The following is a 27,202-nucleotide window of genomic DNA, read 5'->3' as shown; positions in this document are numbered from 1 at the left end:
TCAAAATATGCAATATACAATCTTTGGATATTCTATTTTGTATTTCTAAAGAACTTTTTGCTGAAAAAATAAATGAATATAAAAAATTTTGAAAAAGAAAAGTCATTTCACAAAGTTCGAAATTAGTGATTTTTGATCTGAAATATTTTCTTTTCCTGAGTATCTGGAGTCTTGAGAAAATTAGCCAAGAATCTTACATCCTTCTATTATGATTTCGTGCACAAACCGATATATTTCAATTAATGTAAATAGTCAAAAAAATTGTTTTTTCCCGGGTCATATATGACCCTAATGACGCGAAAGAGTTAAAGATATTACATTTCAAACTTGAGACTTTGGCGCTTGCATGCAACTATACCGAAATTTGGCACACTTACCCTATAGCATCTAAGTCACGAGTTCGAACATTTCTCAAAGCTTGGGACGCTTTGCCACCCGTTACCTTCCAATATTTTCAGACTTTTCTACTTAGCAAATTTAACGGATAAAATTTGAATGTTTCCTTTGGACAATTCTGTCGGAATTCCATAGTACGTTTCCAAAAATACTCTATGTGGAATTGTTAGTGGGTATGGTCGTTTTAGCTCCATCTGCCGAAAATAGCAAACAACAGACCTGCGGGAGATCATGTGATTTGCCGAAGTGACAAGAAAACAAGGTGGTTGTTTACATTTTTTCATTCGTGAAAAATAAGTATTTCCCGGCTTTTCTTAGGTAAGTTTTCTCTAAGAATCCTCAGAGAGAAGTCTCTGGAGTCAAATTTTCTAATTTTAGTGGAGTTTAAGTGAAAGAACAGAAGAGAAAATGGTATCTGAAGTAGTCAGCAAAGAGGCACTCAATGTTCAGCAGGAGGAGCCTGCAGAGGAGCCCCTAAGTCCAGAGGAGGAGAGACAGAGGAACAGAGATACTTCTGTTGCTCTCTTGACCTTATTCTTCTTCAGTGTCCTCATGTTTACCCTGCCTTTTGGTGTTTTCTATGGCATGAGGGATTTGCTGGAGACACGATTTCACATAGAGGGATTTGAAAATACCTGCTGGTCAGTTCTGGCGGCTGTAATTACAGTCAACACCATTATCATTGCGTTTGTCTATGTGGCGTACAGGGACACAACAAAGGAAATCTCACGACTGGCTACAGTGCCAAAGGACAAGAAGAAAATGCCCAAAGAACGAAGGGAGGACAAGAAGAGAAAGTAGCACATGACGTACAGAATTTTATTCCATCTAATTTGTAAATCCATCTAGTTGAATTAAATTTCTACAACCACAGAATATTATTGCTTAATTGTTTGTCCAATTTGCCAACGAGAAATATGAGCAAGTGATTGGCAAGGGAACACGCCCCAAGGTTTATTGAGACGACGAATCTCACTAATTAGAAAATCAAACTATGAAAGCTCTAATTTTCCTAATGCCCCATTTTACTGGCTTTCAGCATTTGTATTGTGGCCAGTAAAACCCAAAATTAAACACACGGACTCTGGGTCGCGTGAGGTCACAGTTAAGGAGGGAAAAAAATCAGAGAAAAAGACCTGACACAATTGTCGCTGAAAGAATATGACTTTTCCGTTAACCCATTGCCCCTCACTTATAGAAAAGAATTAATTTTATTTAGTTAGTTAGAAGATGTTCAAACACCTAATAGAATATTTAAAGGCTATTATGTATTTAGGACTAAAAGAAAAATCGTTCATTAAAATTTGATTAAATTTTAATTGAATTATAGTACAATGGGTTAATTTTATTATCCCCTTATTATCCTCGCGCAAAGAAAAACTGTCGCTGAATTAATGTAAATTAGAAATACAGAATGTTTTTTCTTTTTTATTCTTCCATCAAATTATGCAGAATCCATAAAAGAAGTAAAAGAATTCACCCCCATTTTCCTTTTTTTTACTTAACATTAATTTCGCGTTCAAGAGAAAAAGGAATTTCCACTTAGAAAAATCCACTCTCAACTCAGGTCAATCAATTCCTCTGTAGATTTATTGAAGAAATAACTTTTCTGCTGGTGAAAAACCCTTGGATTTCTTTTTTTTCTGGGTGAGAGAAACACGTGCTGATCGAAGAGATTTGCAAGTTAGGTCGCCTTCGACGAAGTGCGAGTGTCGCAAGGAAACAAATAAGGAGCGGAAATCATAAAAATATGTTTCATTAGAAACATGAAAAGACTCCATTTGACCCTCCGCGAGCAAATAAAGAAGGAAAAAAAATAGGAAAAATTTTCCTCTCACTTCTGGCCACAATAAAAAACTTCCATTGGATTTTTTCTCCCTCTTTTATTGGAAATTTATTGAAATTTTTCCTTTGTTCCTCCCTCAAGAGTTTGCCACTTAAAAGGCATTTTGCTGACTCTCTCTCTCTCATTGGCCCCAAGTCCTTGCTCCAAAAATCACCCTCACATTTATTCAAATGCTTTGAGAGAATGTCCCAAATATAGTGCCACAGAAAATTCGTTAATTTCTCCACCAAAAAGGGATCTAAAAAGTGAAATAAATATTCTTGAGACGCTGCTTCACCCTCCCCAGTAACAAAGTCTTTGTTTTGGCTTCGGCCAGACGCCAAGTGTTGAAGATTTGCATTTGATTGTGGGCAATCGAGGGCTAGAGGGCCGGGGGGAATAGTTGACGGTGGCAATTGAAACACGCAACGCCGTTTGACCATGTTGCGCCCCTTTTTTAGACGCTAGTCCAAGATTTTTGGGGTGATTTTGTGACTCTTAGGATTTTATGATATGGTAGATTGTTTTGCTTCAGCAGATTCAAAAGGAACAATCTAAAACCGAACTTAGAATTAATGTTGAAAAATTGAATTAAGGGAGGTGGGGGTACTTTGAGCTGGAGCATTGAAAACGTTATTTCTTCGCGTATTTCTAATGGAAGCTGAACCTTGGTCTGTAATTTAATTTATATCTATCTAAAATACATTTCGTTAAAGCTTAGCTTCAGTTTAGGTGTAGCCCCATGGCAAGTTGCCTGAAATTTGAAGCCACTTTCTCATACTTCGATTTAAATTTATATGGGATTTTTTTTGCACTCGCGACCATTGCGCTAAATATCTAAAAATTGAGAAGTTTTTTCGTATTATAAGATAACTTACCGCGTCGAGGGATAAATACACCAATTTTTTGTTTAAATAAATGTTTTCCTCGGAACACTGTGAGCTGAGTCCGAGATCAATTTAGGAAATTGGCTTCAAATAGCTCCATATAAAAAAGTCAATTTGCCACGTGCTTGTCCATGACCCCCTAGCAAAAATTTTAATAGTAATTATAGGGACATCAAAAATTATGTTTTATTGCTGAAAATCAATATTTTAATTTTGTTTATAAAATAAAACAATTGTAAGTGTCCCAAAATCTAGAAACCGCAGTGGATATTTGCTTCCGATTTAACGGCTTACGAGGGTCAGAGATTTAAAAAAAAACATAATTTTTAATTATTAATGTTAATTTATTTAATAATTCAAAGCTCGTAAGACTAGACATAAAGTCCTATACTTAAACTAATTTTCTAAAATTTAGTTTTGAAAATTTCAAAAGTTCAGCCATTGAGACCTTGGGATGAATTCTGAGATATTGAATCATTCACGTGATAAACTCACCGCTCTCTAATCTCCTTTTATAAGGACCTTGTGAAGCTTTCGCAACAATTGTTATATGAATTCTTATTTTTTGTGTAGTATCTCAAATCAAATTTTTAATTAAAGCTTCATAAATTCCTTGCAAAAGGTGATCAAAAAGCCGTGACTTTCTCACGTGAAAAACTCATGCATTTCAGAATTCATACCCTGGGATGGAATGATAACTTTTCGACACTATCGAATCGATAGTATCGTTAAATCTATATCTCTTATGGCCTTTTTAAGCAAATTAAACACACATACGACTTAAACCGAGAGACGACTTAGTAGAAAATGATGGAAATGCAGTTTGACCATTATTTATAATATAATTACGCTAAGCCGTCTCTCGGCTAATCCTCAGGTCTGTCAAGGCCCTTATATTAAGTGTATGTCGACTTTTTACACATTGTTGGGCCAGTCATTGTGACTGTTTCGGCTCCAAACAGCTGAAAATTTTAGACAGGAAATAGACGGAGACACTGAACCTTTCTTGATTTTCACAATTTTATTCTCTACGACGTTTCGAGGATGGATGTCTTCTTCATCAGGTATCGAATATGGCAGGGAAAATCACGTACATTTTGATTCAAACAGTATGAGATATCGACTTCCGATCTTCGATGACCCCTACTCAAATGACATTATTTCGAAGCCAATCTCTTTGGTTTTATTACCTCTTCCCTTCATGCGTTCCCTAACCCCCAAAAATACGTCAAAAATGAAGTTTTTCTAACTTTGCACAAAATTGACACTAGCGATTTCAATGATTTTCGGATATATTTTGTAGTTAGTCCAGCTGAACATATCGTCCTTAGACACCTTTCACCGGTTAAATCGTCATCTTTCAAGGTTAAAGGGCCTAATTTTGGACCGATTTGTTCAAATTAAATTAATTAAAATATAATTTTTTTTAACCCATTCCTTACCATGGTATTATACATCATACTTACATATAATTACATATATTATACATCATACGCAAATTGAGTGATTTTAGATAATTTATTCCTGGGCAACTTTTATCCGAATTGCTGCTGTCGGGAATGGATTTTTAGTAACTTTAGTTCTTCAATTACTTGGAAAAAATGGTCCGACAGAGATGAAAATACATTTATAATACATCCATAACAGATTAAAAAAAATTCTTTTCAAAAAATTCATCTATTTTTCTGTAGGAAACTAATCCCAAAATATGAACATTCTATCTCAAGTATTTCTGATACATTGACTGAATGGGTTAAATATCCTCTTCATGCACAATTTTCAACTTCAAGATGGTTTTGTGGTATTTATAGACAAATTAATCGAAATTAATCTTGTATAAGTACAAAAAAATCCGAAATAGAATATAAGGCAGAGCTTCTTCTCGGGAGTTCGAGCGGCTCGCAAAGCCTCGGATGCTTTGCCACCCGTTTTATAAGAAAATCAATTGTATCGCTCGTACACAGGAAATAAAAACGTTTCGTAAAACAATTCTTAAATGTTTGTAAACTGCTACTGGGGGCTTACGAAAAGCTTGTAAATCGTATAACACACTGAGAAGTTCGTAAAATCCTGCAGTTCTCAATAAATGTTCTTCGTAACATAATCACTGGACGAGCATTTTTTGTTCTCCAAACATTTGTTCGTACATTTTTCTTCGTCTAGGAAGACTTTACAAACAAGTAACAAACAATTTTGTGAAATATATTTTTCTATATAAGTTATTTTATATGTTCTTTTGAATGATTTATAAATCGGTTCAAATTATTTTGAACCAGAAACGATGATGCGAAAATGCTGTTCAGTGAAAAAAAAAGAGAGAGGGAGTATCTCTCTTCAAAAAATGTCATACGTTTGGGTAAAATTTTTGGATTTAAAAATGATCTTTAAAAATTTTTTAGTTAATGGTAAAAATTTGCAGTACACAAAACACTTACTTTGTCTATATTTTTATGCATTTCAAAATATGTATTAGGAATGGTTTTAAAGAAAACAAGAACGATAAACTGCAATGTTCTGAGTTTTAGTTTTAGGTTTAGTTTTATATTTTATTCCATTAAAAGTACAGGTATATATACAATTTTAGTAAGTGTTCCAATTTTAATTCAATTCCTACATCTTTAATTCAGAGACATTACGACATTTTTTTTGGAGAGAGGAAGTAACATTTAATTAAATCATGAGTTCAAGTATTTCGGAAAGCATGAGAAGCTTTATCACCCCTTTGTCTTGCTTTAATTAAAGCCCAAGCTTGCTGAAAATTTTCCAAATTTTTAAATTTTTCCCATCAAATTTCTAAAATTGACTTAAAGTTTCTAAATTAATAAATTTTTTACCTTTTAATTTAAAAAATTTATTTGCTAACTAATTCTATTCCGGTTTCCCCTACATTTTTCCTAGAAAGAATGTCAAGGCTGTAGCCCCTATGCCTGGCTGAGAGGTTAAGCATTCTTCTATCCTAGGGAGCATCGAGACTATTGCCCCTTTAATTGCCCCCTTCCCTATAGTGGAAGAATGGAGCCGAAATGCCTTTCCTGCCTGTCTGAGAATAGCATTACTCATCTGAGGCATAGGGTTTCTTGCAAAGCTAACTCTTTCCGTCTATGCCCTAAGCGAGTCTTATTCCCTGTCATGTTTGTCAACGTCTGATTGTAAACCATGGATAGCGTATTAGTACCTACAGAACGAGAACCTCGCTACTGGCGAATGAAGAGCCCTATCGTCTTGGACCACATAGGAGAAGAGGTTTAAGCTTGGGTTTAAGTGAGTCGTCTCTGGTCCTTATTAACGCCTCCTCGTCGTTAAAAAAATGTAGCGCAGTACCTTGGGTGGGAACCTTGGAACCCACTACCGGCAAAAGTAAAGATCTGTCAGCATTGGGCAAGCCTAGGATGAGGCCATTCACGCTATGAGACCGAATGTTACCCTAGAAAATGTGTCATATAAAACCATGAAGGCGCTTTTCCCCTTCACTCAAAAGCCGAAATCTTGAGTCTAATAAATTTTTAAGTCTATAAAGTCAACGTTACACCTTTGCTGCTGGCCCACAGCTTACCCAAATTCTAATCCACAACATTATATAATTATTTTGATATCATTTTATTACAAGGTTGATATCATAATATTACCGTGCTATCACACTAGGATTTTTTTCAATTTTTAAATTCAATTTAATTTTCAGATGAATTGTTCCTGCGTTATTTTGCATTAAAAATCACTTGAATTGATACATTTTCGCTCTTTTGTTGATATAAACTAGGGGAAACTGGGGCACCAGCAAACACGGGGTAGCACCAAACACTAATTTTTATTTCTTAACTACTTGGAATATCTTAACCATTTCTCCAGTAGACAAGCATCCCTATAGTGCCTATAAATTCCTATAGGTCTTGTCCTCAGAAGTCGAATATCTGATTAAAAAATCGCAGTGTTTGGTGCTACCCTGTGTTTGGTGATGCCCCAGTTTCCCCTAATACTTGGCCCACCAAAACATGTTTAAACACGCTGAAATAGCATGAATGTGTTTGTTCAATTAAATTTGAATTCAGCAAATTAAAATGTTAAAATTGCTCATTAATTTCAATTTTATCGCAGTTAAACAAGTAGATTCTTATTGAACTAAATTGTTCTTATTAAATTTATTTACTCGTAATAATTATGCCCAATGCACAATAGCTTTTGTTTTGTAAACATGTTTTCGGAATTGCCTATAAGAGTGAATAAGATGACTAGATTTATATCTCACTCACTCTCACTGAAGTGTCAAAAACATGTTTACAAAACAAAATTTATTGTGCGTTGGGCATTATTGTGGCCAAAAAATAAGATAAATAAAGTATTTAGTGATAAACTTGTACGCGAGTAAAGCATCAATATCGGGAGTAATTATGACTTCACATAGCTTTTCAACAAGATGTATGAGAGTCGCTTCATCAGCCCTTTCCCTACAAATCTTTCTTCTGGCTTTGGACATCCTTCTGAATAGCAGATGAGTGACTTATAAGCCATTTTAAGAGTCATTCCGACGCATTTTTCGGAGATTTTTTTAGAAGCATTTTCCGGAGTCATTCACAAACAAAAATATCGCGGCACTATTTAAAATTGAGCAAATTTCTTGCAAAATATGTCCTGGCTGTGAGAATTTTCAAGTAAATTCTAGAAATCTTATAATGCTCAATTGGCTCAATTGAATTTAAGTTTAAATTGTGAAAATCCTAGTGTGATATCACCGTTAAATAGTCATTCTTATGAATTTTAATTCCGAAATGTATTAACATGTAATATTGATAGTCATCGTGATGTCTGTATTTCGACACTAAACGTTTTTATTGCTGTCAAACTAGAAAAAATTTGGTCATGTAGCTATGTGATATAGTATTAAAGATGTTTAAATGACACCTCAATGACTTATTATGATACTTCAATCATATTCTGTCTCTTGGGTATACTTTCTTGTAAGTTTACTCAAGTTGATTTTTTTAGGTTTAAGACTCTTTGTTAGAATTATTTATTTAGGTTCTTATTGATTATTTCTACTGGTTTATTTTCTTATCTCGACAAATTTCTTGCTATTTTAAATTTAGATATTATATAAAATAAATTGTAATAATTGATTAATTAATGTTATAAACATAAATCAAAAACTGTATTCAAAATTTCTGTGATTCTTTTAACCCTTTAACGACGAGACACTTTTTACGGACTGAAAATCAACAATAAAAACTAAACTGAGAAATATAATCAACAATAGGTCTTACATCTAACCTTGGAAAGTCCAACAGAGTCTGATTTGGTATATTTTGTGCTTCTATGAACGATAGGGACAAAAATTACCTAAAAATTTAAGTAATTTTTCTGACAATACCAATGAATAATATTTTTCGCTTTAATGAAAAATATTACGTATGATTATTGTAGTTTATAATACCAAAAGGGTTTTGCTTAAAAAAAATTGGAAGTATAAAAAATAAATAAAATAAATGTTGAATTTAAGAATTTAAAAATTCACCATTTTTCAGCTTAAATATTTACTACATAGCAAATAGCTAGAGACTTGCAAAAAATATTCTAGATTCCTTCAACCTTCTACTTTACAATTATGTACAGACATAACAAAAAACATAACTTTAGGTAGTCAGGAATAATTATTTTCTTTATGGGACACCGGTGTTCCTATCGTCCATAAAGGGTTAAGGAACTTTTTTATTACATTGCCTTTTCTTCAATTGTTGAGTTTGCTGTAAGTATTCTTATAAATTTAAAATAACTTAAATTTAAATATGTAAAATACAGTAAATTTACTCATAAATTTTCCTCTGATTCACCAGAAAATTGCACTAAATTGTCCTTTGGGGTAATTTAGAGTAAAATAAATAGCGCCAAAGGCGGGAAAAGTGCTTCTGAAGTTGATGGGAACAGGAAAAAGGGCTCAAAATTGATAATATGATTTATGGAGCTGACTTCCTTTTTAGCCGCCTGATGTGGGGAAAATCCAAGAATTTTCCCATGACGAAAGGGATCATTAGACGCTTGTCGATTTGTTGATTTGCCAGAATGTTTGAGGGTGTGGGACCCCTTTGGGGTGGAATTGAAGCCGGAAGAAAAAGTCGGAGACGCGACTTTTCTCTCCCTCAATTGCAAAAAACATGGAAATCATCAATTTGGGACACTGAAAGGCGGAGCCGTGACTGCTATTGGATGGCAGTGCGCAGGAAAAAAGGTATTTTCCCAACTAGGGAAAAATCCGAACCACCAACACCACCCATGGGGGGTTTCGGGGTGAAAAGCCTCGTTGTGCGTTTGTGTGACAAATCACCGGCTTTTTCAAACCATTGCACCATCGTTGGCATTTGTACACCGTGCAAGGTTCAGGAAAGGTCTGGCTCATAATCCTTGCTTAGTGTTATTCCTTTCGAGCAGCTCGGGATTCACGTGCAGTCGCGTTTCTTAAATGGTGAGTTAGTGAGAGTTTCGGTATTGTTGATGTGATTTTTTTTTGGCGGGAAAAGCGTGTTTCTGCAGGAGAAAAATTGGTGAGAGAAAGAAAAGGTCCTCGATAAAAATAAATATCCAATTATGCAAATAATATATATTCAAATTGGTCTATTTTGTCCCTCATCTAAAGGTTGAGTTTGCGACCCAAACTCTGTGAGGGACATTTAATTTTCCAACGAGTATATGAGCTAGCGCGAAAGAATTAATTCCAAAACGTCGAGATTGCTTAGCAAGATTAGTCATAAAAATTATTTTAATAAAAAATTATTACAAGAAGGAACTTTTCTAGTTCCCCAAGTCAATAAATTCAGTGAATTTCTGCCCCAACAGTCGCGCACAATCTCCAGAAGAGGTGTGTTCCCCAAACCCCGCTTGGGTTCAGGGCGGCTTTTAATAAAGAAAATAATTTATGATGGGATGGGGTCGAAGCACGACCTGGCTAATTGCGGAGGTTTGTGTGTGTACAAGAGAAGGGAAGCAATAAAAAGGAAAGGGAGTGAGGAGAGGAAAAGTTGGCGGAAAAAAAGTCAAAGTAGAACGTTGAAGAAAATCAAAAAGAGGAAAAAGAAGTCGCGGGACAGGGCGTATTTAAATGTAACACGAGAGGTGCAAGAAGTTTAGTTGGTTTCAAGTTCGCCTCCGAAGAAGAGGACAGTCCTGTCCACAAATGCCCGAGACTCTTCAAGTCCTTGGTTCCTATGCCAAAGAGACACTCAATCGAGAGTACAGACAATTTTTCAAGTGTAACAGTGAATTGTGAAGAATTACAAAACTTTTGTGATACTTTATTCCTCATTAAATCCAAATAAATAAATTTAAGTTTTGGTGACACTATTTCCTAGCATTTAATTCCTAGTGTTTCAATAAAAAAACTAACCATCAACAGAGGATCATAAAAAGGCCCATTATTCCAAATACTCAAACAGGAGGCGATAAAAACAGCATAGAGAAATGTAAGGAAAAATTTCCTTCCTCAGAGACGCAATAATTTCTCATATAAAACGACTAAGTTAAGTGGAACAGTGCAACGACCATGCCACTCATTTGCATATAAGCTGAAGAAATAAGGTGTTTTGTGTGTCGTGAGAGTTGGGGTGGTCAATTTTATACCCTTTAACTTTCTTTGTTATTGCGCGTCACTTTGCTGGCCGGTGACCTAATTTTCCCGCAGGATTTTATCACCACAGAGTCCCCAAGGAAATCCATAATTTTCTACCTATAAATCAAAACTTAAAAATACCCAGCTCAGTGACTTTTTTATTTTATCAGAGAGCACGACTAGAAAATTAAGGAGTATACTTTCTTTGTTGCACTGTAATTATTATCACGGATTAAAAAAAAATATTACACCGCATAAAGTGTGTATTAGTCTTAAAATCTTTCATTTAAAGGTAGGTCACATGGGCGAAAAGAAAACAAGAAAAATGGTTAGCCAAGACGCATACCGAAGATGAAATTATCAAACTCATACTGAAATTCTTGTATTCTTGTCGAGTTACGCAAGAAACGATCCTCTAAAATGAGGTTATGCTACGCTAAAATTCTCATTTTCCTGAAATTTCTGCCCCAGCGACTTAATATAATATTTCAGTTATGAAAAATAAGATTAATAATTAAAAATAAGTGTCTAATGGTGCTATTCCAGTAAAAAATGAATGTTTTTTTTTAACTAGGGGAAAGTTCCCATGCTTTGCACCAGGGGTGTGCAAGAACCGTATGAAACCGAATAAACGTCAAAATAAGTTTGTTCAGGTAGCGTTTTAACCAGGGAGGTGACATTAGCTCTGAAAAATGAGACCGGTTTTAGTGTAATTTTTTTCCTGTTTTCGTACACATTTCACGAGATATCTCCAAAACTACGTAGTTTGCCAATTTGGGGTTTTCGGTTGCCTTTTTGTTATTAAATTGGCTTTTATTTTGTATTAGTATTTTTTGCTATTTCATTCTATAATGACAGAAACAGCTAATAAACTCAAAAGTTTTTTCGGCTCGCTAGAAATATGGGTAACATAGAACATGTCATGCCCTTGGTTTTAACCATTGCATTGACTTAAAAGTTTCATTTAACGTTTGTTCGGTTTCAAACGGTTCTTGCATACCTCTGCTTTGCACGATCCCAAGCTTTATAATGTCTAAATTTTTCCTATGCTTTTCAATAAATATTACTCATCGCACCCATATTCTGAAAACTAGGAGAAAGTGTCCTGTTATTAAAATATATTGCTCAGTCATATTTATTCAGAAACATAGGAAAAATTAAGTCATTATAAAGCTTGGGACCGTGCAAAGCATGGGTACTTTGTCTACCGTTCTTAAGTGCTTCTGCATTATCAACTTTTCTTTGTGTTGATTCCTATCACGACTGTTTTCCCCACTCCTTGAAGTGTTCCAAAATCACCAAACAGTCGTGATAGGAACCAACATAAATAAAAGTCATTTATGTAGAAACACTTGTGAACAATAAAGTGTTGAAAGAAAATGTTCATTTTTCATTGAAATAACACCTTGATACCTAATTCGTAGGTGCAACTGCCACCGTCTTACCAATGCTGGCCTAACCAGCAAAACGGCGAATAACTTGAACCACAGGCCGGCATGTATAGTCTGTGATTTAATCATACCGTAAACGTAAAATATAGGTAAAATTAAACAAACATGAAGAGTACAAGATATATGAGTATGGTGCAGTAGACTCCCGCTCAATCGGCTCTTTTTCAATCGGGCGAAAAATTTTGTTGACAATTTTCACGTTTAATTATGAAGCTAATTCGCTCAAATTCGCTATAGTTCTTCCTATTTTATCGTGATTCTTTATAATTCAGCGCTTTTTGTGAAATTTACAAAGGCTTTGACGCCCAAATCTATCGATAAACCGGATGACATTTTGCCCCAAATGCCCAATTGAGAGAGAGTCTACTGTATTGTTCCATTTAGCCGGTAAGGAAATGGGAATCAGTCACGGAAGGATAGGCGTGGGTTCAAATGACAACGGGCTCTAAAGGAGTGCGCGATTATCCTCACAGATCATATTGTTCCCTTAATAGAATTTGAGCAATAAAATTTCAAAGGACTTCCATAATAAAATCGTGAAAAATCACAAAATTTAAGTGTATGAAAAATTAGATCTAAAATGTGTTAGATCTGCCAGAGAAACTGCATAGACGGAGCCCTTAAGGCAATCCATGGATGAGCGCCTTGTCTGTCAGAGGTTTCTTCAGAACCCTCAGCATTCCTCTTAACGATCTATTCCCTATAACGATCCAACATGAACTAACTCTCAATAGGGGAAAGTGGGGCACCTTTGAAAGTGGGGCACTTTTGAAATTGGGATTTTCCACCTATGTTTAAGTGGAACTAAGCCATATCATAATGTAATTTAGCTTTTCGATCTGTTTGTGCACCTAAATTATATCACAATAAGGCTCATTTTTGTTAAATAAGTGAAAAATCCCAATTTCAAAGGTGCCCCATTTTCAAAGGTTCCCCACTTCCCCCTACTAATCCTCTCTACGATACAAAATTTGAATTTTTTGGCATTTTTTTAAAATTTTTAACTGGGATCTCGCAACTTTTTTATAAATGTCTGCACTCTAGAGAAACTTATGTCCATATTTGGCATTATTAAAGAAATTTTGACAGTTTTTGCTACATAATGGTATCTGCACACAAGAGCAATTTATGTTCATATTGAAGCGAATTCCCTGCGCGTGTGCAGGAAAAATTCTTCAATATGGACATAAATTTCTCTAGTGTGTAAAAGCCATAAGCTTAAGCAATTTGTTTCAATATTCCAAATATTGACGAAAACTTCTTATAGTGTGTAGAGAGGCCCATAAGAGTGAAGACACACAATAGTTTTTGTTAATATATTTGGAGTATTGAAACCAGGGGCCTCTCGATATTTTATTTTTCCATATATTTTTGCATAGAGGCACTGAAGACTAATGGCAAGTTTTTCCCTAAAGAGATTTGACTTATCAGTCTGATATATTTCGAAATCGTGCATTAAAAGCTATCCAAAAATACATATTTTATAATGTTCGCCGAAATAAAACAAGAACTAAGAGCAAATTTGTTTAAGTCACGGTGCAATATATGCAAAAGTTTTACAAGAAAAACTGAAAAATAGCTTCACTTTTTATTAGGCTTGATGGGCCCCTGATTGAAACACACTATCACACTATTGGGAAAACTATCAAAATTTCTTCAAAAATGAAAAATATGGACATAAATTTCTTTATCTTTATTCGCCGATCAGTCTCCAAGACTGCGTTGATCGGGCGATCAGTTTCCAAAATTGCGCTGATCGTGCAATCAGTCTGCAGGATCGCTTTGATCGGCACCCAAAGTGAACCGTGAGAGGCAGGCTTGTATACCCCTGCAAATTAAGAAATTAAATAAAATTATAACACAAAATAAATTTAGTAAATTTAGTAAATAAAATTCTTACGTTATTTTTTCCTAAAATCTTAAAACGTTTTAGAGGGGTATAGATTCGAAAAGGCGATAACACTTCAAGTGGAAGATTTTCAAAACCTTAAAATAACTTAAAAATTAGTCATTACAAAATCTTTAATAAAACGAATTAAAAATAAAATATTCCAAAATAATAGTTTTCCGTTTATTTGGAAAAATAGCTCGTTATTGGAAAAAAATTGTTTTGTTGTGACATGACCCGTAAAATTTTCTTTCTCAATTTTTATGAAAAAGGAATAATGTAAGATACATATTTTATTGCTTTTTTATGGCGAAAAATCTGAATTGTTGGAAAAATTCGACATAAAGAGAAGGTTAACGATAGTGAGCTTTAAATGAGTGAAATTACAACTTTGCAGTTCAATTTTGAGCGTATAATCAGTTGAAAATCGCTGTGATTGAAAAGTAAGATAAAATTTACTCAGTGCACTTTAATTGGATCTTTAGTAGTCTTTTTAGTGAAAGTCGGAAACGGAAAATTAGTTTCAAGGAAAGGTTGTAAATTTACAAATATTTCAAAATATGAGATTTCTCACCTTTTAGAGCTCAGAGTGAATTTAATTACCTTGCTTGCATCACATTTTAGAGCTTTGCTTACGATAAGACAATTTCGTACATGCCAAAGTATCGAAAAATTCTAATTTAGAGGAAGACCTTTTAAATATATTTCCATATTTTTCCAATTCTATTTAAATTTATGAATATTTATCCTCAATTTTGAATACTTGAATCATCTTAAATATTTGAGATAAATAAATAAATAATGTTAAAATCAAGTAATTGTAAAAGTAAAAGAATTAGAGGCTGATGACGCGATAAAATTATATTTTCATTTATTTATTTAAATAATTATTTGTGGTTTCTTATCTAATTCAATATAATTTTTTAAGATATTTTTTTAAATCAAAGACAAATTAAATAAAAAGGTCTTTTCTCAGAGTTCTTATGCTAAGAATTTGTACTAAAATGTGATTCTACATCAATGAGTTTACTTTTAATTTTGATTTTGAATAAATTTCATGAGTCAGTGTAACTGTCACGGCAAGCTTTTCAAAATCACTTCCTTGGAAGTTAAGTATAACCTTCTAATTAAAAAGTAATTGTGAGTTTCACATCATTTCTGCGAGAAAATATTACAATACGTGAATATGACTGGCAGACAAAAGTTGCAAGTGATATATGTGTCGTGATATAATTTGTTAAAGTATCATGAATACATTGTTTAAAATTGAAAAATGCTTGGTTCAATGATGAATAAGAAATAACATATAAGGAAGAATACTTAGAGTTTACACTTAGATTGTTGTTACGCCATGATTTATATTTAATAAAAGCTTGAGGTCCATGCAAAAAAAAAAGTTTATTAATTTTTTTTTGATCAAAATAAATCCTTTTGGAATTAAATTGTTCTTTCTTAGTTACACTGTAAGATATGTTCCTATCAATGATTTCTAGTAGACTAAAGCCTGGTCCGGTGGAGTTATAAGTCATTTTTAGCATGTTATGTCTTTCTTGCAGAACGGTAGCATCGCGAGTGAGTTACCCCAAGTGGATGCTCCAAGTGGAGGGTCTACCGACCAGAAGACGTCCACAGGATTGCGCAGTGGGGACGCGAACGCAAATCGCGCCGACGCGAGTGTTGATTATCGCGTGCGCGCCATCATGTCGAATGAGGATGCCCTGGATGACGGAGCACGTGCCAGTGGTGTTGCGAGCCTTGGCATGAACGGAGCCCACAATCCGGCAGTGCCACAGCCATCAAGCGCCAGTATCAACAACAACGCCTCAGGCGCCGTAGACATAAATGGGTCAAAGGCCATCGACGTGAGTGACGACGAAGAGTTTATCGGTGGCGACAGTGCTATAGCCACAAGTGCCCCAGCTACGAGCTACTGGGGCTCCAGTCGAGCCATCTCCAGTCGTGCCGCCAGCCCAGCCATGGACAACATGAGTGAAGTGTCGAGTCAGCTCCCGGGAGCTCCTCTTCCACGTTCCAAGTCCCGCTCTGACTTTGGTGCTTCCAGTCGCTACAACAATGCATCCTTCTGGAAGGCACGGCGGGTACTTTTCTACCGCAATGGTGATCCCTTCTTCCCTGGTGTCGAGTACCGCTTCAAACCCGGCCGAGATGTGGCCACAATGGAAGCACTTCTAGATAAGATCTCACCCCGACTGGATCTTCCACGCGGTGCCAGATTTGTCTTCTCTATGGATGGGGATCGAAAGTATTCATTGGAGGAGCTAGAGGATGGATCATCTTACGTAGTGTCCAGTTTCAAGACCTTCAAGGTAAGAAAGACCCCAAAATAAGCGCCAATTAACCCCGTTTCGGACGCATGCGTCCCTCACCCAACTGCCCATTCTTAGTGTTTACTCCTCGTGCAATTTCTACGAGACAAATATTTGATTTCGCAATCAATACACTCAATTTTGCACCACACGGAAATGCCATTAGGGTGATTGGGCTGAAAAAGGTAGTTTCCTATCTACTGCATTTCTTCCCATGTGAAGAGTTTTATATTAAAACAATGTAACCGTTTAATAGTTTCTCAGTAAAAATCGGTATCTTTAATTTTTTAAATCTTCAATGTGTTAGATTGGGGTTAAAGTAACTTTAAAATAAAGGAACATTTTGAGAAAATTTAAGAAAACTTAAAAGTTGATATTTGATTAAAAAAAACCACACTTTAAGAGAAAACAAATAAATATAGTTAATATGTTAAACAGAAATCTAAGTCTTTTCAGATTATGAAATATTTAGTATCTAAATCATAAGAAATTGCAATAATTCAATCAAAAGTAATATGCCATTATTCATTATAACTTCAAATATGGATAAATTTAAATTATTCTTCGAAAACAAATTTTGAAACATTGAATAACCAAAAACACTTAAATACTTAAATACTTAATATGCATTCATACACTGAGTGAGAGAAATCTGAAAAAGTTAAAATAACATTCCGGAAATGTTTATTTTACCCTGCATTACTCATCTGAAATATTATGCTTTTTAGGTGTATTAGGTTACATTAGGTATTAAGTTACTCTTTTTCGTGTTAATTTTGCCCTTAAAAAGATGTAAAATTAACATTAAAAATGTTGATACATTTTTACACCTAAACAGTGTTAAAATTATGAAGAAAAAAAGTTAATCGCATCCCCTTTTTTTCTCAGTGTATACAATTTATTTACTTATAAAAAAAAATTATTTTTTTATATGACAAAAATAGTTTTCACTTTAAGAAATTTTTGTACAGTTTTCATTCCAATTATTCAATTTTATATAAGACATTATACGTATAATATCATTTTTTTTTTTGGATCAAATAATAAAAATATTGTAGATTTATATTTTTTATTTAAAAATTTTTTGAATGAAGAATAAAGACATAGAAAGGCTTTAAAATCAATTAAATATTTCTCTAAAATTTGTTGATTGTGTGATTAAAAAGAACAAATTAATATAAATTAATTGCTTATTCAGAAAAAAATAAAATTTGTTTTATTTGAAGTTTAAATAGTCAAGTAAAAGTTATATTTTAGATAAACTTGAATTGAAAACAACTTTCTAGGTAAATTAGGCTAATTAATTATTTTCTATAACATAATCCTCTTATTTTAAGGACTGGATTATGGAATATTAGACACTTTCAACGGAGTTCTATTGCAATTCATATGAGAAATTTTATCAATTAACCAATTTTTAGGGTGATTTTCTTTTAATATTTTTATTAGATTATTTATGTTTAGCCTATTAGAGTTAATCGCTAATTTGGTTAAAATAAATCGTCAATTCCTTAAGTTTTTTTAACGTCTGGAAGCCCTGCAACTGTTTTAAGAGTTTTGCCCAATATACGAAAAAATAACTGATGAATTACGAAATTTTTTGAGTAGTAGGGGAGACTGGGACAGAATTAGCTAGCAAATGACATTTTTCATTGTGTATAATTTTGTAAAAATGATGTTTAAATCAGACTATGATATATTTTGATGAATAATTTTTATGAAGAGGATGTTAAGTAATTTAAATAAATAGGAGTATCCTCAATATTCTATTTATGGAAAACTCTAATACCCGTAACACTCCACTGCCTAATTCTACCTCTGACTAATTCTGTTGCGGCCTCCCCTAATTCTAAAAATAATACAACCTGTGCTGAATCTAAAAAAAAATACTAAGTAATTTACAAAACATTTGCATAGCGATCATACAGTAGAACCCCGCTATAGGCCATCGCTCTATAGTCCACAATTTATCGACCGTTGATATGTAAACACTGATTTTAAGTTAGGTTGTGTTTTTTAGTACGCGACATGAAATGTTGTCATAATTATTTTAATAATTTTGGTAAACTTTATTGAGTAATTGTGATAAGTAAGTTGCGCCAGGGTTCGGGGACTCTTGGTGCCGAGAGCTCACTCTAACCAGCTATCGCGAACTATTTTTGTCGACGGGGTTGTCTTGTTTAACTCCCTTCCTTTGCATGCCAGATCATCTTTCATCGGCATCGCTAGATTCTACAAGATTGGATCAGGCTAAATTCGTTTCTCTTTTTCCTTTCTTTCTTCTCTGTTATTATTTTCTGATTTTCTTTCTTTTCCAAACCATGTAAGAGGGGCGGACCCTATTGGTATTGATTGAAATAAATAATAATAATAATAATAATTGTGATCCATAATGAAGAGAGCGAGGACAAGTACAACAATCGCAAAGAAAGTGGAAGCCGTCGAGCAATTTCAACATTAAAAGTTGTTGATCATTTTAAAAAATGACACAGACTATAGTGCGACCCAAGTGTCAAATCTGGAACCAAATATGGACTATAGCAAGGCTCTACAGTTTTTTAGCATTCCACCTTGATGCTGTTACAAACTGTTGGCTAAAATTTAAAATAAAATCAAATTAGAATTAAAATTGGACGTTATCAGAAATTAAATTGCACAGATCACAAGGTAAAGTGCCTTCGATCGATCGGTAGATTTATTTATTCAATTTATTTATATTTGCTATAATATTTTGCGTATGATCTAACATTAACTAATTCCATGAACAATACGAACCAGTGACAAATTCATAAAAATTGACGAAATTGACCATCAAACATTTAAAAATTGACCCACCGACCGGTCGAATCAAGGAACCCGGTCGAGTGAGGATACTTTACCTTACCTATTTCGCGATCAAACAGCTTTTCGAAGATTCAATGCAACACAAACAGTCTATTGTATATGCACTTCCCTATTACAATAGATTATTTTTGCTCTGAATGCATTAAATATGAAAGAGGAATAAAAAGTTTAATATTGCAAAACTTGCAAAATGTAGGACACCTTGTTTTAAGAATTTTATTTTAACATTTATTCTTCAGGTATAAAGCATTAAGGGCGAAATATTGAAGCTTCTGAGACATAAATAATTAAAATAAAATTTAAAATGTTTAGCCTTATAATTCACTATTATTTTTTATTAATCCTTTCACTGTTTTATTTCCTACACAGAAAAAAATATTTTGTAAAATTATTCGTAAATGTTTGTGAAATCCTATGGCAGACTTACGAAATGCTCGTGAATTGTATAACCCACAAACAAGTTCGTAAAATTTTGTAGTTTTTTTCATAAACATTGTTCGTAAAATGATCATTTGAAGAAAATTTTTTGTACTTTTACAAACATTTGTTCGTAAATGTTCGTAAACACACAAAAAAATGTTCGTAAAATTTTGTCATTTGTTCGTATTTGTTCGTAATTTTTTGTTTGTCTGGAAAAAAATTACGAACAAATGACAAAATGACAAAAAAATATTTAAGAACAAATGTTTGTAAAAGTACAAAAAATGTTCGTCAAATGATCATTTTACGAACAATGTTTGTAAAAAAAACTACAAAATTTTACGAACTTGTTTGTGGGTTATACAATTCATGAGCACTTCGTAAGTCTGCCATAGGATTTCACAAACATTTACGAACAATTTTACAAAATATTTTTTTTCTGTATATTAAAGCGTCCAACGAGCGTTTAAAACTTGCAAGGCAATGGAAATTTATACAGTAAAAAATCAAGCACTTTTCCTGTGGAAAATTTTAGTGGGTGCTAAATGCTAGAATTAGGATATACTAAAGTTCGTTCTTACCACATTTTAAATCGAAAATTACTATATTTTGAGAAAGTAGTCGTTCCACAATAAATCACGCATTTTCTGCACTAAAAACATTATGGAAATTTGCTCAATTTGTCGGTCTTATGCGTGGGTAATTGTTTTTTCAATAGAACAATCATTGCTCTGGACTACTTTACGGTAGCTTAAATATTGTGGAAAAAAATATAAATTGTAAGAAAAAATCCTTGAAGTTATGTTTTAAAAATTTACTACTGCGATGACTAGAGACTTCGTAAAATTGATTGAGCCTTAAAGAGAACTTTTAAAACCTCACAAATGCGCTTCCTAACTCATTTAGTCACTTTTAGTTAAGGGAGTGTACTTGTGGACAGAAATCCGGCCCATCACCCTACTTTTGAGATCCTCTCTGTATACTTTCCCGCGCTTACTGACCAAATGGCGGGAAATTGAAGTGCATGAAAAAGTGGGTTAAGGCTCGTTCCCAATTCTTCTGGTTCGAGTAGGGAAAGTGCTGAGGAATGTAATGGCATATTAATTCACATTATCAGAGAAGGTGGATGATTGCTTAGGAATATGCACAAGATGGGCGAAACCGGAAAAGTGCATTAGTGTCCAATTGGAAGAGAAAGTATGGGCTCGGCTCGTGGAGGTACATCGAAAAGAAAGTCGCAATTGAAGTGGAGTGAAGGGATTGATAAATTGACCTAGAAAATGACGTCAATTGGCGTGCAAATTTCTTATTTATTCCTCATAGAAGGAAGAAAGCAAAAAGAAAGCCGGACAGAGAGTAAAAAAGAAAACGTCCTCTCTAATTGCACACAGCAAACATTAATTAAGACAGAAAAGAACTGCAGTGAATGGGATTTTCTAACGTGCTTGATGGTTTGAGAAAAAAAATATTATGAGTACATTTCTCAAGGAAGTCACTAAAAGTGCTATATTCTACTTGTTTTCCACTTTTCAGCACCACGTCAATATTGAAAAGGGGGGCAAAATTGTGTGTAATTTTTCTCTAAAACCTCCCCAAAGTCTTCTTTAATTCATGGAATTTGGGGGATGTAGAAAAAAGTTAAAATACCATGAAGAAAAGTTTTTTTTTCACCAAGAAAAACAGCGAATTTTCTGTCTCAGGCAAACATCCACCTTTATAGCAGTGTTTGCCACGAGGGAAAATCTTTTCTCATTGATTTTCACACGCGATTCTTTGACCACTGGCCAAGTTTTCTTCGCCACCACCAACACAGAGACATATACCTCACCAATTGTACCCTGCTTTGGCCTCAAAAAGCCTCCCTCTCACTCTCTGTCGCTCTTCCTTAGCTTTTCTTCTCCACTCGATATATTTTCACTTTTGTGTCGCAATTTCCAAATCCCATGCCCCAAAATATCGACAAGAAAATCGTCTTCTCGGGAGCATTAATAAATTTCGATTGCATGATAAAATCACGAAAAACACCCCTAATTCATTTTTAATTCATCTCATTTGACTTATCGCCAACTCAAAAGCCACTTTAAAAGTGATTTTTCTCACACTACACCGGTTTTTCCCATTCCTTTTTTTCCCTAAACACAAAGGTTTATCCGGAATCTCCTAAGGATTTATTGCAGTAGATTTAGATCAATCACTCCTTCAATATAATAAATCACCCAGCATTATAAATTCAATGACCCCAAGCTTTCGGCAAGGCTATTAAAGAAATGAGAATTTAATTTAATGACCCAAAAGAAAAACAAACTCGAATCTCAAAGTCTTTTATTGAGGAATACAAATATATAGGTAACGTTTTAAATTTTCACTTAGTCATTTAGCGTTAGATAAGCAATCTAAAATATATATCTATTGGAAGTGTCATGAACTTTCGTTACGAACCTACAAAGAAGAAAACAATAAGTTTAGCGTAAATTTTTTCATGAAATTTTTTCATAATGAAAATTAAAATCATAAATGGAAACATTTTATTCTATGAGAAAATTTTTATAGTTTCTCGTAGTTACAGATAATACTTAGTCTTTACGACAATAGTTCTTACTGAATCTAGATTTTATGTCAATTTGGGATCCATTGGATTCATTAAATATTCCCGGAAAAACGGGCACCTTAGAAAATTATGATTTTCCTTAAGCTTTCGACTTTAGACTCCAAACCTTTCTTATAATGGTTATTTCATTACTAAGATTAGGCTTTAAAGTTAATTTTTAGTAATAACCACAATAATAAAATAATATTTCTATCATTCTATGCTTTCTAGAAATTATGAGAATAGGAGGAAGTGGGGCATTTTTGAACTGGAAAAGCTTTGAAATTAGTTTTTCTCTCTTAATTTTAAATTAAATCGAGCATTATCATAATGTAATTTAGCTTCACAATTGGTTTGTGAAGCTAGATCATATCATGGTAAATTTTCATTTAAAAATAAGAGAAAAAGCTGAATTTCAATGTTCCATCAATTCAAGAGTGCCCCAATTCCCCCACAATGGTTGAACATATAGAATGGCACAACTTATTCTTAGCAAATTAAAAAAAATGATATGGTGATGTATAAAGTAGACATGACGATAAAGTTCAATTCAATTCGTTACGAAAAATCTTTTTAGAAAGGTTTAGAAAATGCAAAATTGAAAATTAATTAAAGTGCCATACAGTTGCAATCCGCAAATGGGTAAATTTAAAATGCAAAATTGGACGGTATAGGAGGAATAAGTGGGACACCTCTGAAAATGGGATACCTGTAAAATTGGGATTTTCACCTATTTTTAAATAAAATTGAGCCTTATCGTGATATAATTTTGCTGCACAAACAGATTGAGAAGCTAAATTACATTATGATATGACTAAGTTTCACTTAAACATAGGGAGAAAAATCACAATTTCAAAGGTGCCCCACTTCCCCCTATATTCCATGTAACTTTGTTGTGATATATTTGTGATTATATGAAAAAAAATAACGGAAATCTCCTAATTTTAAAGTAACATTTAAAAGAAGACATTTAATTTTCACGTAGGGGAGGGTGAAGCAGTTTAACGAAAGGGAAGTTTTAATTCTTGCATATTTTTCTTGTCCTCTGAAAAAATGAAATAAAACCTTTATATTACTAAAGCAGTTCCTATAAGCCCTATGTTCACAAAAAAATTTAATTTTACAGTGTTTCTCGTTAGAGTTCTAGAATTGATTTTATAAAATCGTGTCCAAGTGAAACTTTTTAGAATTCTGATCCATTGTAGTTGTCTATCAAATTAATATATTTCTAATAATTTACTAATAGTTTCGCGATTTTAATAAAATATGTATCATCGGGAGAACTCTATAGGGGGAAGTGGGGCACCTTTGAAACTGGGGCACCTTTGAAATTGGGATTTTTCACTTATTTTTAAATAAAATTGAGCCTTATTGTGATATAATTTAGCTTCTCAATCTGATTGTGCAGCTAAATTATATCACGATAAGGCTCAATTTTATTGAAAAATAGGTGAAAAATCCCAATTTCAAAGGTGCCCCACTTCCCCCTAAGATGGTTACAATTTTGCATTAAGTTCTGAAGGTATGAGAGGGGCAGTTTCACGTAGGCTCATGGGAAAATTTTTGTAACTAACAAATTAACTATTTCAACACTAAACCTACAGACTGCTTTTTGTCGTTTTTCCTAGCGCGCTCTTTAATTCTCTTTCGTGTGGTAGTCGGAATTCCGCGGATGCTATTCGTGAATTCTTTCTGGCTGAACCTTAGAAGCTTATGCATCTTACTTTTCTACTCAGCTTTTTTTACTTTTCTTTTTTTCATATTAAAATTCTTTTTGTATTCTGAATTTTATTTTGCATTACTTTTATATGTTCTTCAATCACAATTGTAAGAGGGGTGACCCTATTTTTGTGATTTAAATATATGCATTATTATTATTATTATTATTAAATAACAGATTGGTAAGATAGGGTAAAGTGTTACAAGTTGGACAATTCGCCGGTATTAGTTGGACAGGGATTTTTTCTTGACAAATACAGTATTCATTTTTTTTAAGCTCAAGGAACCAAATTATAAAACCAAAAGCATTAAAAATATACAAATAAAAATCAAGTACTAAATTTATCAAGAAAAAAGCCCTGTCTAACTTGTACCATTGTCTAACTTACACCATGGTCCAACTTGTACCACTTTACCCTACTCAACAAATATTTCTTGAAAAAGAAGAAATAATAAAAACCCAAACACTAAAAAATATATTGTATTACACGCATATTTTAAGAAATTCATAAGGTTTGATAGCGCCTATGTCCTGTTTAAATATGTGTTAATTTTAAAAAGTTTTTAAACCGGTCAATTTGACCGGGTCTTGGTCGGTTTAGTGTTAACTAAGAAAACTTCAAGTGTTCAATTCAAATGATTTGCAAACCATTTTAGTCGATTAAATTCGAAACTTCAAAAATATATTTCCTAAAAGTGCATTTAAAACAAAATTTAAAAATGAAACAAAAATAGTCTTTTATTGTTTTATGAATGATTTTAAATTATCAATTTCATTCTAATGATAATTTTCAAAAATATTTTCTGCAAAAATTTCTGTACTTTTGGTAGTATTTTCAGAATTTTTTATTATAAAATATTATTAAAAGGACTGTTATACTAAAAAATAGAAGTTCTAAAACGTTATAGGAGAAAGTACTCTCTTTCCGAATGTACATGCCTTCGAATAATGTGAATTTTCTTTTATTTTTCCTAAGAGACTTACACATTTCTATTAAATACTGGTTAACTTATTAATCAATTATTGACAAATATGTGATAATTATGTGTAAGTTTTTCAGAAAAAATAACAGAAATGCACATTAATCGAAGGCATGAACATTTGAAGGGAGAGAAATAGTTTAGTAGCGCCTAATCCCTTTATTTACCAATTAAATTATCAATATTGAGCAAATTAGAACGAATGTAATAAAATCTTTGCTCGATTATATTTTTATGAATTTAAAGCCTTAAAAATCATAAAATATTAATTTAAATCCGTTCTAGTATCTCAAGTTTTAAATAAATACAAATTTTATTCCCTATGAACTCATACATTTTGCGTGAAATTGCCCCACATTGGGGGACTTTCATACATTCTGCCAAACAGGTAAAATCACCGTTCCCACAATAGACCAATGAAATTAAAGAATAATTTTGTTCCCGTTTTAAAAGTTTTATTCAGGTTTACCATTTTTATGAAAAAAAAAAACGCCTCAAAATCCAACTTTCAATTTAGAGGTGAAACTGCTCTACCCTCCCCTACCTGATTGAAAACAAAAAAATATTTCTTTTTGTTTCGATTTTAATTATTCCAATGCACATTAACACTTGTATCGGGTTGTTTCGCAGATGAGGTAAGTGAAGCATGTATCAACCATGAAGTTCAAAATTAAATGATTATTTTTAAACTTATTCATCGTTTTTAACAAATTGACTTTTGCAACATAGGTTTTATTGGTGTGGTGACTAATACAAGACATTTTGCAAAAAAAAAAAACAAAAAAAAAGTAAAAAGCAACTAATAATTTTCAGAGAAATCAGGAGTGACAATTCAACCTATGGTCGATACACGCTTCACTTACCTTACTTAATTTTCGACTAAACACAGTTTTGAATGAATAATTAAAAGATACTAACGGGTTATTGATTTATTTGAATATCTGTCATATTCACTTTTCAAATGAATTTTGAAAAAAAAGTTCAGCTGAGCGTCGTTACTGCCTCACTCTTCCTTAATACAATATAAGGCTGGTCAATATAAAACTTCTATTGCTATTGCGTGCATTTGCTATAGGAAGATGGAGCGGATCAGTTTAGAAAAAAACACGTAAAATTTTAGAAAATATATTATATATTTTATGGTCAATTGTAGTACTGAGATTATGCTAGAGGAAACTAGGGCAGTTGTAAATACGGTGCAGGGGAAAGTAACCTCCCTTCGAATGTTCATGTCTTCGAATAACGTGTGTGTATTTCTTTTATTTTTCCTGAGAGACTTGCATATATTATATTTGTCACATAATTATCAATTATGGACTATAAGCTAACTCATATTCAATAGAAATGTGTAAGTCTCTTATGAAAAATAAGAGAAAATCCACATTATTTGAAGGCATGAACGTTAGAAAAGAGAGTACTTTCCCCTACTTGTAAACACTGATTTTTATTTTTACATTACTTGGGCTTAATATCGACACCTTCAGTGAACAAGGATCCCTATAGTATCTGTGAATTCATATACCTAAGTGTCGTACTTTGAAATATAATATCTAATTTAAAAAATCTCTATGTTTACAATTGCCCCATGTTTACTCCTTCCCCAGTTCCCCTATATATTTTTAAATAAGCAACACTCACTGTAGTGAATTAGACAACATTTAGACTGAAAATATTTTTATAATTATTTGATAAAAGAATTTTTACAAACATTGAGCTACCTAAAACTATCATCCTCTTTGTGACTTTTTATATAAATATTTATGATATGTGATTTCATATCGGTCATACATTTAGACAACATATCATTTAGTCCATTCGCAAAAATAACGAAAGGTTTGCGTCAATTATTACGAGATTCAAAAATGTTTTTATGGCATAATGAAAATTTATTTCTTTGGAAATACATAAGGAGATGTCTGAACTTGTTGGGTTCTGTTAATTTTCTCAGAAAATGAGAAATTTGATTATTAAAACCCGTACATTAAAAAAAAACAAAATTGTTACGTAATTTTCATGCAAATTTTCATATAATTTATGAAACTTTGTTCATTTATCTAAAATCTTTTGACGTTAAATTAATCACAATACAAAAAAATTACCGAGGGAAACTATTAAAAAAGAATCTTTAAAATATCATAAATAAAAATGAAATTCATGCATCTTAATGAGCTTAACCGGCTGAGAGGTTTTTGATTCAAAATCAATAATCAAGTCCGTCTAGGATTTTGCGCCTTTTGGGTTAATTTTTGGAGTTCGTTTTCAAAGTCACAATAATACAGAGATCAT

The 27,202-nt window shown here is 33.0% G+C and overlaps 2 protein-coding genes across 2 annotated transcripts in view; both read left to right on the top strand.

Moving 5' to 3' along the window:
• The first annotated feature begins 612 nt into the window (after positions 1 to 612).
• Positions 613 to 1,272, top strand: LOC129804276 (vacuolar ATPase assembly integral membrane protein VMA21). Its single transcript, XM_055851432.1, has 2 exons — positions 613 to 714; positions 775 to 1,272. Exon 2 carries the CDS (start codon positions 805 to 807, stop codon positions 1,195 to 1,197), a length of 393 nt encoding a protein of 130 aa, XP_055707407.1. The 5' UTR covers positions 613 to 714; positions 775 to 804; the 3' UTR covers positions 1,198 to 1,272.
• A 14,443-nt stretch (positions 1,273 to 15,715) lies between these two features.
• LOC129804242 (echinoderm microtubule-associated protein-like CG42247) overlaps positions 15,716 to 27,202 on the top strand; it is a 28,329-nt gene continuing 16,842 nt past the window's right edge. Inside the window, exon 1 of the mRNA XM_055851380.1 lies at positions 15,716 to 16,365. Coding sequence (XP_055707355.1) covers positions 15,739 to 16,365 — 627 coding nt within the window. The 5' untranslated portion in view covers positions 15,716 to 15,738. The remainder of the gene's footprint in view (positions 16,366 to 27,202) is intronic.

Source organism: Phlebotomus papatasi, chromosome 2 (genome assembly GCF_024763615.1).
Source record: "Phlebotomus papatasi isolate M1 chromosome 2, Ppap_2.1, whole genome shotgun sequence".
Lineage (NCBI taxonomy): Eukaryota > Metazoa > Arthropoda > Insecta > Diptera > Psychodidae > Phlebotomus > Phlebotomus papatasi.
The sequence above is the reverse complement of the archived record's forward strand: the minus strand, read 5'-3'. Positions and strand labels throughout refer to the sequence as shown.

Bases quoted from the DNA above. Each gene is read 5' to 3' on its own strand.
- LOC129804276 (XM_055851432.1), top strand. From the start codon at position 805: ATGGTATCTGAAGTAGTCAGCAAAGAGGCACTCAATGTTCAGCAGGAG.